Source organism: Meira miltonrushii (assembly GCF_003144205.1).
Source record: "Meira miltonrushii strain MCA 3882 unplaced genomic scaffold FA14scaffold_1, whole genome shotgun sequence".
Taxonomy (NCBI): domain Eukaryota; kingdom Fungi; phylum Basidiomycota; class Exobasidiomycetes; order Exobasidiales; family Brachybasidiaceae; genus Meira; species Meira miltonrushii.
The window spans coordinates 2,155,479-2,172,163 of NW_020289943.1; the positions used below are offsets into that span (position 1 = coordinate 2,155,479).

Sequence of the window (16,685 nt, forward strand, 5' to 3'; positions counted from 1 at the left end):
CTAAACGGTATTGTGGAACTACAACGATTACGTTTTGCTTTGATGCCCATGAAGCTGCATCTAAACCATCTTGTGTAGCACTACCAACAATTCCACTTCCACCGTGATACCAAACCATAAAAGGTAATTTTGCACCTTGTTGATGAGCAGGAATATAATAAGTTGAATATAAACAATTTTCACTTGGTCCATTTCCACCTCTACCACCATTACCTTGATAACAAGCAAGAGGTAATTGAGAAGCATTATATCCGGAAAAGTTTTGAATTGGTTGTGGATTTGCAAAACGTAAATCGCCCAAAGGTGGTTGTGCGAATGGAAGTGTATACCTTACCACATTCGATCCTACATTTGCACCTGTTACCGTTCCCATTGGTGTTGACATTGTTAAGGAATCATCCCTTGCGAACCATGGCCTCCAATGCGGTAGCCATAGAGGCGCACACATGGCTGGTTGCAGGATATATGCTGCCAAAATGCATCGGACCAAAGTGGAAAAGAAGAACAACATGATGATAAGGAGGATGTATGCGTGGGATGTGATGTGGATGTTGAAGAGCTGTTTCTTGAGAAGATGGGAAATTGAACCAATCGATGGTTTACGTCTTTTATATGTTTGTGGCAACGAGCGGGAATGTATGTTGTTGTTCTCAAAAGCGGATATCCGCGGCGTGAGATCAAGATGTGGGAAAGGGTATTTTGTCGCACGATTATTGCGATGAGAAATGGGGTGGCAAACCAAATTTTGATCAACGTCCAACCGCTTTTTAAGATTGCCGTCATTTTGAATATCGTCTTCGTCCATCAAACGGTTAATCATTGTTCTTTTTAGTCAAGGCACAAATGCACTCGGTCAATAAATCCGGCAATCTTTTTTAGGTACAAATTGGCCGCTATGCCTTTCGACCTTGTGATGTTTGTTCTTTGAGCCCCGCTTTGTGTTTGGGCCCCTTGTTTCTTCTTCTTCTCTTTGAGAACGGTAAAAAAAGCAGTTAGAAAATTGAAAGAAAATGAAAATTACGCCAACCACAAAAGTGTTTAAACGATCAAAGCGGTGTGGCTTGCATTGGCGTATGTTCTTTTGTGTTTCCCAAGATTGTTGGCTTTATGAGCGAAAAAGCCGAAATTGATCAAGACAATCAAGATTTTTGTCTTTTCAATACCTTGTGGTCTTGATGCAAGATGCCTTCTAAGAGGATTGGCCACGAGTTGGATTTGCAAATTCCTTTTGCGTGCAAGAAGTTCACTTGTCTGTACGATCGCTGCGTTCATGTAGAGTTGCTAAAGAATGCTCTACATCCTTTGCCAAGGTGAAGTAACTTCTTTGTTTGTTGTATGCCGTATTTGCTGCATAGATGCAATTCTTATAGTGCTTCTTTTAGCAGCTTTGACCGCCACAAAAATGCAGCCACAAACAAAATCTACGCCGATTTGAAAGAAGTGATAATGACAAAATAACAAACGATGGTGGTTGATTTGAAGAAAGGGATGTAACCATTGATCTGGGCTGAATGTATAGTGCGGCACGATAATGTGACCGTGAGTGACGCAAGTGTACATGAATGTATCCTTTTGTTCCTCAATCAAAACAAAAGAAGAGAAGCCTATATATGTATACTTGCTTATGTATATGCAGGGGTAATTGCTTCAAATCGGGAAACAAAGAAGCAAACTTTAAGATAAAGGGAAGAACAATCGTATCGGATATGTATAATACATTATTTCTTTACGCCCTCAATCACAACAAAAGGACAAAGGGATTCTTGTGGCGCGCAAGAGCATTAGCGTCCTGACAGTTTCCCTTTCATCAAATCTTTATCCGTCGAGGTTCTTCCTAGGGACACTTTTCAATCAGATCAAATTGAATTTCTAATCACATATTCACTGATTATGTTATATATGTATAATATTTGACCTTTGGGTCGAACTCCCATTCTACAATCAATGTTCGTAGTTCTTGTGGTGCTTCAAGTGTTGGTATTCAAGCGAGTAACCCAACAACAAAAGGGTACCGATAGTCCAAACGATTGGTTTACCCGATGCATTCTTTCCATCAAAGAAGCTGAGCAATAAGGAACAAAATATGTCAGTGTGGCTGTTCTTAGCTGCATTCATTTATGGATTGTACTCACCGTCCTTTGATACCACCTCCACGCTTAGCATTTGCTTCACCTTTTGGCAAACTTTTGTAGAATTCCACAACGGATTCCATACGTGTAGAATCACCTCCTGCTGGACCTTGAACGGATTTTGGTGTTGCAATCTTTGGAGGAAGAGGTAAGTTGGAAGAATGACGAACGGCTCCCATTGTTGAAGCTGGACGTCTTGCACTTGAGGCAGCGGCACGTTGACCTGCCAAGATGAAATTTCTCGATAGCATTTTCGTTGCTACAAAGGGGGTGAAAAAAGAACAAAAGGGCGTGTAAGCTTGGGCCGTTTGAATGGTTGTGGTAGTCGGAACAAGAAAGGCGCAATCGAGACAATCGAACGTTTGATGTGCAAATTGAAAATTCGATTGAAAGTCCCACAATTTGACCCCTATCGTCTACTGTACAGGTCGTCCAAGCTGAGTCCTTTGTGTCTGTCTGTATCTTTCGATTGGCCTTTGTCTATCTGATACTTACCAAGATCTATGCCGTTCCGGGAATGATGATCGTAAGAAGTGATAAAGGTGTTTAAGCTGGAACACGCATACACAGTCAGTCAATCCACAAGCCGTACTTTAAAGACGCCCAAAACGCACGCACTGAATCAGCGCAAGGCAAAAGGAAGATTTGGCTGATGGGATTTCTACGCGTGCGTGCGCAACCGCCAGCTACAACTCACTCTGTCTACTGCCTGGCGTTAGGAAATCAATCAAACGGATCTAGCCGGTCATTTTCATTGCTCTTGCGCGAGTGAGTTGGGCAACGAGCACGTGCTATCCTTGCTCCAAAAAGCGTTCAGACTGTCTTTCTATCAGAGCTTCTCCTCGGCATGATAAGCAGATGGAGAGCCTCTCTTCATCATCTATTCTGGCAATTCTTAGCGGTTGCATGTACTCATCAGAATTCTGTTATAGCCGAATATATGTCATGCTTGCCTTTTCAGGTGTATACAAGTGTGTAAGTGTGCGTAAGGATGTGTGCAGAGGGAATAAAGTGAAAGGTCGTGAATGGTGAATGACGATTCTATAGAATCAATCAAGATTCTCTATGTAGTCAAGCCCAGTCGAAACAATCGCCACACAGAACCATTTCGCATAGGATGGAGAACCATAGATTTTTTGAATGTCGTGTTATACAAGTATGGATTTTGAACGCATCAAAAAAAGAGGAAGAATCAAAAGTGTTTTGTGTCGCTGCTGCTACCACTTTCTCTTAAGCCTTCAAGACGTACTTGCGACGGTTGAAGTGAACATCCTTCTTGTGTTGACGTTCGGTAACACGCTTGCGGTCTTCCTTTGACAATGCTTGACGTAGAGCACGGGTCTTCTTGGCACGCAAATCAAGAGGCAAGTATTTCTTGTTCTTGTAGAATTCACGCAAGTTGCTGCGTTGCTTTTGGTTGATGACTGTCAAAACACGGGCGATGCTCTTACGGACACCATTGCTGTGAGAGGGTTAAGAAAGGGTCAGTATTTCATTCCGGGATGTGAATCGAGTAGATCTTTTGGGTGCAAATAATCTAGCCTAGCTGCTTTCATCCAGGCAAGTTTCCATCATTGCAATACAGCCATTCCCACATCAGCTTTCCCACCCAGCACACCCTTCTCTCCCTTCTCATGACGCCAACAATTCGATACTCACATACGGGTGAGCTTGCTAGAAGCACCTGCAACTTTTTGAACACGCAATTGCAAAAGTTCCTTTTTGAGTTCGTCCAATTGTTTGGTCAAATCGGCTTTGGACTTGCCTTGTAGTTCGTAAGCCTTAACTTTTGCCATCTTTGTCGAAATTTTGTGAGTTGACCGCAAGAAAGGATGGATGGTGGTAAAGGAATGTTTGACCAAGGATTGTGTATTGGATCTAATTCACAGCTACAACATACATGCAATCCCGCTTACAAGCAGGCGTACACGCACACGCACAATGCTCTACCGCCTTAATTGTCTAAAGCTGCGGTGAAATTCTTCCCTCTGCGCGCAAACCGATTTGGAAAAATTAAGAGTATAAATTATATAAGCAATCATCCCATCTTCAATTACACGTGTTTCTGTTGTCAAACCGGACACGCTTGAATGTGAGCCTGGCTTGTGCTATTCAGCCAAAGTACACGCATAGGCGTAAAGAGGCAACATAGAATACACACATTCGGAATGAATGCAGTTGATTGGTCGTATACAGTAAGTAGTTCATCGTCATCTCTAGCAGCTTGTGGATCACATCGGCTGGTCAGGGTATTCGACACACACACATACACACAAGATGAGCAAGCTACCCAGTACAGAAGAGCTACAAGGTAAGCATAGAACTGGGCGAATGTGAACCGAGATTGAACTGACACACTTCTACTTTGTCCTATCAGCTACCCTAAAGGATCGCGATCATCAAATTCGCGAACAATGGATCAAAGTATATGAAGCACGTTTAGTTCGTGAAGAGCTCACAAAGTGTCATCGGGCAGAAGGTGTGAATCATTATGAAGCTTGTCATGATTTGGTACAACATTATCTAGAGTTGCTAAAAGATGCAAAGGTGAGTCAATGGTTTAGAAGGGTCATTCTTTTGCAAGATGCTGACCATTACACCTATTCTCACATCACCCAGGTAAAAGGATGGAGACAGATCGATCGCGAATAAACTTTCATCTTTTCACAGTTTACGACCAGTTTCACTAGCAGCAATGATATAATACTATAATAAGGCACAATCCATGCGAAAGCAGATAATGAACATCTAAAGATTGGGTATAATGATCCTAATCACCTTTACGACTGTTTCGTGCAACCAAACATCCAACTCTCTTACCGATTGCGTTCCCGCTAATCCTTTTACGACACTATGTCCAAACCCTTGACTTTGTGCGTTTGGATAACCTGCCCATACGGTGTAAAAGAGTATCGTTGTGGAAATACCTAAAGCGGCTCCTGCAACGCATTGTTCTAATGTATGAACACCTAAACGTACTCTTGAGTATATCATAAGAGCGGGAAAGGTGATCAAAGAGGGTACCAAGACCGGCTTCAAAGGTACCAGCCATGTGGGATCGACCGAAGAAGGTTGAGTACGTGCCAGAAGGATGGCCAGATAAAGGGCGATGAATGTGCCGGTGCTGTCAATGAGAGAATTAGTAAAGATAAGTGTCATGCCATCATAGCTACTCATAATCCCGCATTACACTCACGCGCTATGTGTAGAAGGCATTCCGGGTGTTTTGACAATCGATCCATCCGGTCTAGGTTGATTGATAATCTTTTTCATTCCTTTTGCCATAAAACTTGTTGCCAATGCGGTTATAGTGAGATAGATTCCTTGTGTGTTGTGGTAATAAATCACGCCGACTGTCATTCCCGCCGTTACGATTGCTTGACTCTTTGGAGGGGGAAGAGAGCATCAGCATACTTTCGATTCTTGTGTACAGTACAGCCCTTCACTCACATGTTTCAGTATCCATAGCCACCATGGCAGTCCTTGTGCGTTGATACGCTTCTTTGCTGTGACGCCATCGTCTTTCTCTACTTTTGACATGGTAAAGTAGAATGATTGATCTTTAAAGTCCTCTCCTCAAAGCATTTCGCAGATCCGTATCGTATGAACACAGCCGTCGTTATCGATGCTGTCTTTTGTCTGTTACAATATCTTGATAGAATCTCCTCGCAACTTTCTACCTTTTCTACTATCTGGAAGAAGAAGATGTTCGGAGTGGAGTCGATCGGATAAATAACGTCTAGTCAACCCCGCTACTCATAGAATATAGTCATGGTTGCCCCACGCGCCTCCTTCTACTGAACAAAAGACTCCTGCTCTTTCAGCCACTCAACCTTCAGTCAGTCTCATGAAACGAAAGGAACACACCTCAATTATGATCATTATAGATAACAAAATGTTCATTTTATCTATCTAGACGTCAACATTATTTCTATGGAGAAAGGAGGAGATGTGTTGTTTTGTGCGTGAAAGTTTTGTATGTCTAGGTAAAAGCCCTGAAGAGAGAGACAAAAATGTGGGAAAGAAGCAAGCATATCATTGTTCTGCTTGCTGCTTTACTCGGAAAGAGTTACACCTGAATCGGAATTATAAGCCGAATTAGGTGCAACACAAGCAGAAGGAACACCATTTGCATCACGGAAGAAAGCAACTTGATCGTTTTCATCAACGAATTTGCACGTTCTGATTGATTTCCATAAACTAACAAAAACGTTCTCGTTTGAACATTGATAATGTTCTCCCAATCGCTTCTTCAATGCTTCACTTGCTTCCCAAGCATTGTAATGTGGGATCTTGCTGGAAACGTGATGTAAGACGTGAGTTTCGGCAATTCCATGCAAGAAGAAAGGTCCAACGGGTCCTAACCATTTACGATCAACAGTGCACAAAGCACCACGAACAAAGTTCCATGTTTCAGGCTTGTAATGAGGAACGACTGGATCAGTGTGTTGAAGGTAAGTGATCATCACCAACCAATGGTTGCACCACAAATAAGGAACGATGTAGTACTTTGCAACGTCTGCCCAACCACCTGCGGCGTAGTGTGCCCAAGTAGCAAGGGAAGTCAAAGTGATTGCGATACCCAAATCTGACATCAAAACTTGCGATCTGTGACGGGCATCAAAGATGATTGAGTTAGGGTCAAAGTGGTTTGTGTTCTTTGGGTAGTGCAATTGACCGGAACTGTTCAAAAGCAAATACAAGGGCCAGCCCATTGTTTGTTGAACAAGAATAAAGATAAAGTTGTACAAAGGTGCATCTTCCAGTGTTTCTTGTAACCATTCACCCCATGTTTCTTCTTGTTGATCAGCAGCTGCTTTTTGTTCTTGTAAGGATAATTGACGTTCAACGTTTGCATCATCTTCTGCATCAGAAGCGGGTGTTGAAGTGCCATCGGCTGCAGGACGCAAAGGCAAAAGACCTTTTTGTTGACGAGTACGTGGAACGAAAACTTCATCACGGGTCATATGACCTGTTGCGGCATGATGACGAGCGTGAGAGATACGCCAAGAATGATAAGGAACCAAAAGAGCTGAATGCAAGACCCAACCGACAGTGTTGTTGATCGTCTTTGAAGCACTGAAAGCTTGATGACCGCATTCGTGAGCGATAACCCAAACACCGGTGAATACCAAACCTTGAACGACAGTGTATGCGAACCAAAGGCTGAAACGAGCGATAGAATGTTGCCAAGCAGCGGAGATGAAAGGTGTCAAAGGAGATTGATCAAAGTTGACAGCTTTCAAACTTGGGTCGATGAATGAAGCAGCGTACCCCAAAGCGGCAATCATGATGAAATCGGCCAAGACATAAGAACCCGAACGGATTGCTGAACGTTCAAAGCAATGAGAAGGAATGGAAGACAACAAGTCCTTAATTGTCAGTTCTGGAACGTTGAAATGTTTCAAATCATCTTTGCGATATGATTTTGGTTGACGATGAGAATAACGTTGAGATTCTTCGTTTCCGGCTTTTTGTTCGACTTGCTTTGCAACTGACTTGCCAGTTTGACGTTGTGAAGCAGTGGTTAAAGCCGGGTTTGCGGCTGTGGTTGACATGTTGGCGAAGTGTAGTATGTGGTGGTGATGACGGAGGGAGGTGTGGGGAAAGGAAGAAGTTTTGTTTGAAAGTCAAAAGCGGGTATAAGAAAAAAACACAGTCCAAAGTGGCGTACAAATGGCCGAAATGTGAAACGCTGGAAGGAAGATTTGGCCAAGGCAAAAACAAAAAAATGATCACTAAAAATGGTGCTGTGGGTGAACGAGTGTCAAAAATCTTTATTTCTTATTTTTTAATTTGTGACTGGCGTGTTGGCTTGAAAGGAGGTTCAATTTCTGCATACATACGCACGGTTAAAATGACACAACTAAAGCTCGAACTTATTAAGGCTGAATGGGTTTGATTTGAGTAAAAAGTGGGGGCCTATACAATCAAAAAAGGGCGAATGAGCCTTGAAATGCCACACATATGCATTATACAACAAACTCGGCGAGTGAGCGGCGATGGATGAGTTCGCTAACTAATGATTGGATGGTGTATGTACCACAAACGCATAAATTCGTTTGGATCTTCTCAACTTTTCTGTCAGGGCATAAGGCGGCATTCGGTTCACATGCACACGTTTCACAAAAAAGAGGGAAGTTTTGCGAGCACTGATTGACAGCTAGTGGCAAGCCTTCTCGTGTCTTCAGCCCTGTGTTCTAAAACCAGTCAACAACTATAACTTAAGCAAGCATCCGGCGCAAGATCAGTCTCAGGCACATACCGCTTCAACGCCTAACCGCGCTCAAATGATTCGCGCTTTTAAACTTTTGACTAAAACCAACTTGGCAGGGCACTTGTTCCATTGGAAGGTGCGAACGTGAAAAAATCTCAATGCAATGCGCGCCCACCTTAATTCGGCCCAGACTCAAAGCGGCTCTTCCGTCAAATTTATGCAAACGCCCCAACTTTCTACTGTATATCAGATGCCGCTTAATGCCAAGACGGTCAATTACATAATCATAAATGCTAATATTATTACTGGCTATTATACAGACGATGGCAACGATTAATCACTCGTGTTGGTTTGCTTTCCTCTCCTTTGTCTGCGAGGTCCATACTTAACCGTCTCTTCCAGCTTAGACAAGAGTGAAAATCTTTCTTGCAACAATATAGGTATATCCACAGTCTCTTGCCATTCTGACTTTGGTCCTTTAACCGTACCTTGAGATCGTTGTAAAGCATTAATCTTCGCTAATGCACTCCATGTAGTCTTGTAGGCATCAGTATGAATATTTGAAAGCAAAGAACGAATGACTGAATCATTATGTAAATTATCCAACATTTCTTCTGGCCAGCCTTCCGTTCTATCTTTTTGTTTGGGTGTTCGGCTTGCTGAAGCTGAATGGGATAATGCTCCCGTTGCTTTAGCTTCTTCCACCAATCGAAGAACATCGGCTAAATCACCAAATGCAAACCAACTCGTTTTGATTGCTTCAGCGTAAAGGGCAGGTGTGCATCCCAAAACGACAGATTCCATTCCTGCATTCTTGATCATACGTAGAATGTTTAGTGCTGATTGTGGTGATCGGAATCTTTGTCGTAGCTCGATCATAAGTTGTCTCAAGACTGGCGCATAGAATGGTGTATGGACACCAAATCTCGGTTCGGATGAAGGCATTATAGAGTCTTTGAGAGCAGATCGAGCATCGGAGGATGTTGCTTCATCTTCTGATTTGTCAGCTACATCTTCTTTATCGAATATGCCTTTTCTTGCTTGTCCCCACACATTCTCTCGTGCCCAATTCCAAATCTCAAAAGGAGATTGACATGCATTGATTTCCGTCTTTGCTTTATCGAAGTCTTGAATGATTTGCTGTTCATCCCTATCACCACCAGCGATCAATTCTTTTACCAGTCCAACTTTGTCTACTCGAGAAGGTGATCGTGCACGAACGTTACTCCGAAAATCGCTCAATCTACCTTCATCCCTTCTAAAGGGTAAAGTTTGAAAACTTTTTGGTTGGAGTAAGTTGCTTCTTCGGAAATTCTCCAATTTTTGTTCATTCGTATTCGCACGAAAATGACCAAAAACGGATTCTTTGTCCTGTTCAGATCCTGTCGATCTCGTATCATCATCAATGCCAATTTTATCAAATATATCTGCGAACATTTTTCGTTCAGAAAGATGCAATGGTCCTTTATGCGGATCAGCTCCTCTTTTGTGTCTATCGCTTAAACTTCTTTGTAAAGCACGTTCAATCAATCTCTTTTCCGATCCACGAGGTTGTTGTTGTTGTTGTGGTACAGGCGTATCTCCCCATCCTTTATTTAATTGATCTTCCAGATTTCGATTTGATACGTAAGTATGATCTGTTTGTGTAGCGCCTTCATCTCTAAAAAATGCGCCTTGCTCTTTAAGGAAGTTGTCTAGGTAGTTTGTTGGATTTGCGTCCTGATCTGCATCGGATTCGGTCGATCGAGTTTCGCTTGATCCATTGTCTTGATAAGTGATATACGCACTTTCGCTTTGCTCGTTATGGCTATCTATCTGTTGTGCTTCTACATCTGGTCTTGTATTTTCTGCTGATGCATTTTCGCCAGAAGCATCCCTACTCGATTCGCCATCATTCCGTAGTACCTGGTTTATACCGAATTGCCGCTGCCCTATCAAAATGCCATTTCGTTTAGTACTGGGTACCCTTGATTGAGCCCTCAACGACCCTCCAGCTTGACGTAAGGCATACATTTGCTCTCGAAGTCAATGCTGTCTCTTATGTTGTTGAGGATGACCTCCATCTGATTCTACTTTGATTCTAAAAATTGGCTTCTCTCGAAAAATTCAATTCCGATTACCGCTTATGCATACGCTTTAATCACCTGACGCGCTACGATTAAGCAGACACAAGCGTAGAGTGAAATGGATTTTTATGCTACTCTTCTTCTTCTTCTTCCTCCCGAGAGACACACCTTAGTACCACGATCGACAACAGTCATCGAAAATGGCTCTCTCACGAACAGCAGCCCCACGGATAGGGAGCACGCTGAGGATAACATCACAACGGCTGCAAAAGGGTAATGCAAATGTAAGCTTTTCCACCTCTTCTTCTTCTTCGGCTTTAGAGACTAGATCTGCAACCACATCTTCATCTTTAGCACCAAGATTCGTGCCTGGATCAAGACCGGTTGCACTTCCAACACGAATGAAACCAGCATCACCATCATTTTATACTGCCAAACCAACGCTTATAGATTCGATGATCTTATTGGAAGATCTAACTCGAAGGACAAAACGTGTATTGGAACAAAATGCAGTTCCGATTAACCTACAGGCAACAGCACAAGGTGTAAATGCTGCTCGTCGTTCGTTAGCATGGCCAAAGATTGAAGAATTAAGTGAAAAGCTTTCGATTCCATTTAAATCCGGTCAATATCGTCATATAATCGCAAGACTTTCTGCTTTAGCACGTTATAGATATTTTGTGCAAGAATATTTGGCGAACGGAAGATGTGGTGAACAACACAAAGTACTGGCACAAGAAGTTGAAAATACACTACAGAACTTCAATCGAATGCAAGGAAATACCGGTAACCTCAACCAATTACCACATCATGCAAGCTTTTTGTCATCAAGTTCAGGTGTAGATGATTTGGGAAGAGCATATGCTCGTGGAAGAAGAAAAGAAAGTGCAGCAAGAGTTTGGATCGTGCCTAGTCAAAGTGCAGGTGATGAAAGTGAAGCTTCGGTCGGATCGACGATGTCTACGTCTGTTTTGATTAATGCACAGCCAATTTCGGAGTATTTCACTCGAGCATCTGATCGGGAAGCAATCCTATTTCCACTTCGATTGTTAGGAATGGCAGGTGCATTTAACGTTTTTGCACTCGTTCGAGGTGGTGGTACGACTGGACAAACGGGAGCAGTTGCACATGGATTAGCAAGAAGTTTAGTTTCATTCTTTGATGAAAAAGCCAGAAAGGTAGAAGACAAAGATGGTATAAGCAGTCCAACAGCTCAACCATTAAGAGAACAAGCTTCGAATTTCCGTGCACTTCTTTCACGAACAGGGGTTTTGCATCGTGATTCCCGTATGGTAGAACGTAAGAAGACCGGTAAAGCCAAATCACGCAAAGCATACACTTGGGTCAAGAGATGAGTGTGGATGTTTGGTTGGATCTTTGTACTTCCTTTTAACTTTCAGTCCAATGTATGTTTCAATGTATGCTTTTATATACTATATCAGTCCGATACAAATACAGCGATTAGTAGAGAGAAGATTTGGCTAGTTATGCATCTTCTACATTGCGAGCGACGAAATCATGTAGAACGGCTGTGATTTGTTCTCTGACTTGAAGAGGGATGGTTTCTGAGGGAGGGTCAAGTTGAATCAGAAAGGTGGCTAATGAGTGATGAATATGCATTAGACTACTCACTCTCTGCAAATGGTGTTAGTTCTTCGATAAGATCGGGTAAGCTTAGATTCTGCTGCTGTGCTGCTTGTGCTATAAGTGTGAGACAAAGTCATCATCAGTTGAATGTTATACCCTGAAACAAAGTCTCGCAACCCACTTACATTGTGCCTGTTCACGTAAAGATGCTGACCAGCCAGATTCATCCAAAGATGCTCTCAAGGAAGCCATTATCCTATGCCATTCACCCGTTTGTACTAATCTTTCATGCAAGGCGGTATGCAATTCATCACGTTGATAATCTGTTGCATCCGTTGTTTGCATTTGAGTTTCTTCTATCGTCGACATGGTTTGTTTGCTCGAGATGATGGTCTGCAATCTCCACACCATCTCCTCCATGCAATTCATCCAACAGCCGCGTTGAGTATAAGTGACGATGCGCTCCCGAAACCCTTTTGAACACGTGTTTATAAAAAAGTGTCGATTGCAATTTTTTGTTACCCAGGGTTTTTTCTCACTAATAAAACGGCAAAACAATCATGGAAAAGTGGATCTGCAACCAAAAGAGAGAGAAAAGGCCTTTTTAATATAAAAATTTGTGGCGTCAAAGCGGTCAAAAAGAGAAAGGTGATTGCATAGAAAGGATAAAGTGTTATTGGGCTGAAACAAGGGTTACTGTTATAATCATTGCTATCAACTGCTTCTATACATCTTGATACGCCATCTTCATCGGATTAGAGTCACACCAGCTCAATCATGGTTCGAAAGGGAAGGAGAAGTCGTGGAAGCGGTGAAGGAACGTCAAACTCGTTAATGCAACAAGGTAAAAAGTTTACAGAAGAAGATATTTCGGATGATGAAATTGATAGCTTTAATGATCAAAGAGATGAAATCATTTTGAATGGGAGAGATAGGAAATCAAAAAATGCAACGAACAATCAAGATCCTTTTGATGCTTTGGCTACGGGATCAAGAAGCGTTTTGGATGTGGATGAAGGGGAAGATAGCGATGATGAAGATGGTCAAGACGTTCTAGCCGCTGATATCGCACCGAAGGAAAGACGAAAGAAAGAATTCAAAAAGAAGCCTACAACACAAACACCTCTAGCAGATGATTCTAGTGATGATGATGACGCAGCGGAAGAGGAAGAAGAGGATCTACCCACAGGTGGCTGGGGTTCCAATAAGAGATCATACTATAACACGAACGATTTGGACGATCTGGAATCCGATTCAGAAATGGATGAAGAGGAAATGCGTGCAATGGAAGTACGTGAAGTGAAAAAGCTTCAATCTCGTGCTCGTCAAGGTATGGTGGATGATGATTTCGGATTGGGTGATCAGAATGCAAATATTGAATCCGGTCAAGCGGCTCGTGAACAGAGAAAGCGGGATCTGGATGTGGACGTCACTAAAATTGCACAAGCACAACCAGCTGTGCCCATCAATCCTGCCGAACTTATAGCCAAAGTGCAAAGAGAAAAGCCAGAATTGATGGCTTTGATTGGAGAATATGCAGATATGGTGGATGATATGCACACAGCATCCAATCGAATGAAGAATCTACAGGATACAAATCCAGGACATTCCAGTTTAGGCTTATTGCATTTGCATCATCAAACTTTGCTTTCCTACATCACCTCTTTGGCATTCTACTTCTACGTGAGCGCTTTGCGTACTGATGACTCAAAGGTGAAGTCAACGAATGCGTCTAATTCAATAAAGACACAGATCATCGAACGATTGGCCAAGCTAAAGCAAGGTTTGTCTTCTTTAGAAGACTTTGGTTTAGGTTTGGAGGAAGAGGAAGCGTCGATCGAAATGGACGATGAAGAAGATGCGGAAGAAAATGATGAGAATCAAGCGCCTCAATTCTTATTCAAACCATACGGAGTCATGTCAGCAGATGGTGATTCAGACGATGGAAGTGTCTCTCTGGGCTCATTGGAAGAGGATGAGCTGATGCAATTGGATGCAGAAGAACGCTCAGCAGATGTGAGCGGACAAGAAGCCGCAAAAGCCAAAGTGGAAGACAGGATACAGAAGCCAGAGAAAAAGCAGACAAAGCAAAAGAAGCAACAGACTAGCATCCCACCACCTGCTCCTTTGGCTGGCTTGGCGGATATTTTGAACGAAGAAGGAGATATATCCAATGCTGGTCCACCTGCAAAGAGAAGAAAGCAAGCCGGACGAGTAGTCAATTCAGCGTATGATGAGTATAGTGAACCTACTGCATTGAGTACGGTTGACGAAGCAGAAAAAGATGCCAAACGGCGATCACTCAAGTTCCACACTGGTCATCTTGATGCATTGGATTCGAGAAAGAAGAATGCAAGACAATTGGACGGAGATGTGGATATACCTTATCGTGATAAAGAACGTAGTAGATTGGCAGTTGCTTCTACAAATGCCAATAAAGCAGCCAAGGTGAACGGTGTTGATGCTTCTCGTCGTCAATTGGATGCTGATGACTTTGGTGAAGCAGACGCACGAGACTGGCGTGATGTGATGGATGCAGATGGCGATCTTGGTGAAAATGCAGGCGGACGATCAGGATTCTCGGCAAGTGGCAGTGGAGGCGATGCAGATTACTATGATTTGATCACAAGTTCACGCAAAGCTGCCAAAGAAGCACAAAAAGAGCATTACGATCAACAGAGAGCGTCTGAAAGATTTGTACCTGATGATGCAGGTCTTGAACCTGGAGAACATCGAGCGATCAATAGACAAATCGAAAAGAATCGAGGATTAACACAAAGACGACCAAAGACAGCGCGAAATCCACGTGTTAAAAAACGACAAAGATACGAACAAGCACAAAAGAAACTTTCAAGTCGCGGACCTGTTTACAAAGGTGGACAATCTTCTTTACAAGGTGGTTATGGAGGAGAAAAGAGTGGTATTTCTACACATGTTGTCAAATCCAGACAATTTGCTTAAAACAATAAAAATCATTTGTATCTTACACACATATATCAAAATAGTAATCTTATCTTACATAATAAAAGACATTTGTGACTTGTGATCTTTCGGATGATTCATGGTCGAATCCAAAAAGCCACACTTTATAATTTCACCGTTGATGAAATTCGCCGAAAAACTTGGCGAAGCCATTCTCCTTGGCGAGCACTGCCCAAGAGTCTTGATGGTCATTGTGTTTGCTTGGACAATGTTGATCGCGGCATGAACATGGTTTGAGTAATGATCAAGGATGTTTCAGTTAGAAATTCTACTCCGTAACGGGATCAAACTTTGTTCATCTATCCGCGTAAAAAGAGCATCATGATAATGTATTTTCCCATACCCAAGCTAATCATCTCTAAAAGCCGGACATACAACTCCGGATCAAATGACTAACAACACCGCGCATACGCATACGCATTAAGCCTTTGACTTGTACACACACACGTCCACGGAAAAATGCGCCATATGTCCGGCGCGGCGCCCGCATGACACACACACTTGAAGAAGAGAGCAAGAATTGACATACATACGGATACGGGTTTGTAAGCATGACATTGGGGTCGCGCTCTCGCGGCCGAAAAACTTGCATGAAGGTGCATGAAAGGCGTGCTGGCAGTGTCAACTGACACTGCCAGCATGCGCGAAGCGCAATGAATACAAAAATGCCAAAGGCATTTTTGTATTCAATGTATGGTGAGCATGGCAATGCCATGCTCACCTTTCATAGATCATACTCACACTTCATAGTCATGTACATAGATAGGCATTAATGAAATACAATTATAATTATCTACGAAGGGAGAGCTTGCGAGAGAGAGGAGGAGGAGGAGGATTACGACTTGAGCCTTCACCGCGATCACGATCTTCTTCATTATTATTATCATCGTTATCTTTATCGTTATCTTTATCCTTCTCTTTATCTTCTTCTTCTTCCTCCTTCTCTTCTTTCTCTTTTTCTTCTTCTTCTTCTTCTTCTCTTTTTTTTTCGATTTACTTTAATCGAAGATTCTTTATAATTAATTAGTAAAGTCTTTTACTACTCTCTCTTTTTAAAACTTTATTAAATCGATAATAGTTTAAATAATATTATTATTTAAACTATTAGTTTTTTTATTTTTTTTTTTTAAATTTTTTTTTATTTTTTCTTAAAAGAAAACTATATTAAATTATTTAATAATCTTTTTCTTCTCTTATAATCTATATTCTTCTATAATCTTTTTTATTTTATAATATTAATTATATATAAAAATTTAAATTTTAAGATTCTTAATAATAATATAATCTATATTATATCTATAATAAAGATTATAGTTATTACTAGTATAATTAATAATAATTAAAGTTATTATAGATAACTTAATCTAATATCTTAAAAAGATATTAAATAAAATTATTAATAAATATTATAGATAGATTATTATTTATTTTATAGATAATAAACTATCTATAATAGTAAATTAATAATTTTATCTATCTTTATAAAGTTTTAAAATAAATTAATTATTTAAAAGATTAATTAATTTCTTAAAGAAGATAGATAAAGATAAAAAAAATATAAAGTAAAATAAATTTTATTTTATATCTTATTTTATTTTTTTTTTTTTTTCTTTTTTTTTTTTTTTTTTTCTTTTTTTCTTTTTTTTTTTTTTTTTTTTTTTTTTTTTTTTTTTTTTTTTTTTTTTTTTTTTTTTTTTTTTTTTT

At 41.2% G+C, this 16,685-nt stretch overlaps 8 protein-coding genes across 8 annotated transcripts; 3 read left to right on the forward strand and 5 right to left on the reverse strand.

The window, feature by feature from the left end:
• Positions 1-1,884: 1,884 nt before the first annotated feature.
• Positions 1,885-2,645, reverse strand: FA14DRAFT_159456 (uncharacterized protein). The gene is made up of 2 exons (XM_025498220.1): positions 2,133-2,645; positions 1,885-2,062 (listed from the first exon to the last, which is right to left on the reverse strand). The coding sequence occupies exons 1-2, from the start codon at positions 2,306-2,308 to the stop codon at positions 1,942-1,944; spliced, it is 297 nt and encodes a 98-aa protein (XP_025357683.1). The 5' UTR covers positions 2,309-2,645; the 3' UTR covers positions 1,885-1,941.
• Positions 2,646-3,030: 385 nt separating this feature from the next.
• On the reverse strand, positions 3,031-3,925 carry FA14DRAFT_141581 (uncharacterized protein; the record flags this gene model as incomplete). Its single annotated transcript, XM_025497141.1, has 2 exons — positions 3,031-3,591; positions 3,789-3,925. 2 exons carry the CDS (start codon positions 3,923-3,925, stop codon positions 3,360-3,362), a joined length of 369 nt encoding a protein of 122 aa, XP_025357684.1. The 3' UTR covers positions 3,031-3,359.
• A 481-nt stretch (positions 3,926-4,406) lies between these two features.
• On the forward strand, positions 4,407-4,781 carry FA14DRAFT_176676 (putative NADH-ubiquinone oxidoreductase 12 kDa subunit; the record flags this gene model as incomplete). Its single annotated transcript, XM_025500686.1, has 3 exons — positions 4,407-4,440; positions 4,507-4,676; positions 4,749-4,781. 3 exons carry the CDS (start codon positions 4,407-4,409, stop codon positions 4,779-4,781), a joined length of 237 nt encoding a protein of 78 aa, XP_025357685.1.
• On the reverse strand, positions 4,597-5,846 carry FA14DRAFT_159458 (PAP2-domain-containing protein). The gene is made up of 4 exons (XM_025498221.1): positions 5,580-5,846; positions 5,326-5,513; positions 4,751-5,253; positions 4,597-4,678 (listed from the first exon to the last, which is right to left on the reverse strand). The coding sequence occupies exons 1-3, from the start codon at positions 5,667-5,669 to the stop codon at positions 4,878-4,880; spliced, it is 654 nt and encodes a 217-aa protein (XP_025357686.1). The 5' UTR covers positions 5,670-5,846; the 3' UTR covers positions 4,597-4,678; positions 4,751-4,877.
• A 165-nt stretch (positions 5,847-6,011) lies between these two features.
• Positions 6,012-7,944, reverse strand: FA14DRAFT_170238 (uncharacterized protein). The gene has a single exon (XM_025500268.1). The coding sequence runs from the start codon at positions 7,685-7,687 to the stop codon at positions 6,185-6,187; it is 1,503 nt and encodes a 500-aa protein (XP_025357687.1). The 5' UTR covers positions 7,688-7,944; the 3' UTR covers positions 6,012-6,184.
• Positions 7,945-8,596: 652 nt separating this feature from the next.
• On the forward strand, positions 8,597-11,887 carry FA14DRAFT_166620 (ribosomal protein S5 domain 2-like protein; the record flags this gene model as incomplete). The annotated part of the gene is made up of 3 exons (XM_025500037.1): positions 8,597-8,617; positions 9,897-9,972; positions 10,734-11,887. 3 exons carry the CDS (start codon positions 8,597-8,599, stop codon positions 11,765-11,767), a joined length of 1,131 nt encoding a protein of 376 aa, XP_025357688.1. The 3' UTR covers positions 11,768-11,887.
• FA14DRAFT_159460 (uncharacterized protein) lies at positions 11,823-12,549 on the reverse strand. The gene is made up of 3 exons (XM_025498222.1): positions 12,185-12,549; positions 12,045-12,113; positions 11,823-11,977 (listed from the first exon to the last, which is right to left on the reverse strand). The coding sequence occupies exons 1-3, from the start codon at positions 12,366-12,368 to the stop codon at positions 11,898-11,900; spliced, it is 333 nt and encodes a 110-aa protein (XP_025357689.1). The 5' UTR covers positions 12,369-12,549; the 3' UTR covers positions 11,823-11,897.
• A 7-nt stretch (positions 12,550-12,556) lies between these two features.
• FA14DRAFT_159462 (uncharacterized protein) lies at positions 12,557-15,026 on the forward strand. Its single transcript, XM_025498223.1, has one exon. The coding sequence runs from the start codon at positions 12,777-12,779 to the stop codon at positions 14,958-14,960; it is 2,184 nt and encodes a 727-aa protein (XP_025357690.1). The 5' UTR covers positions 12,557-12,776; the 3' UTR covers positions 14,961-15,026.
• The last annotated feature ends 1,659 nt before the right edge of the window (positions 15,027-16,685 follow it).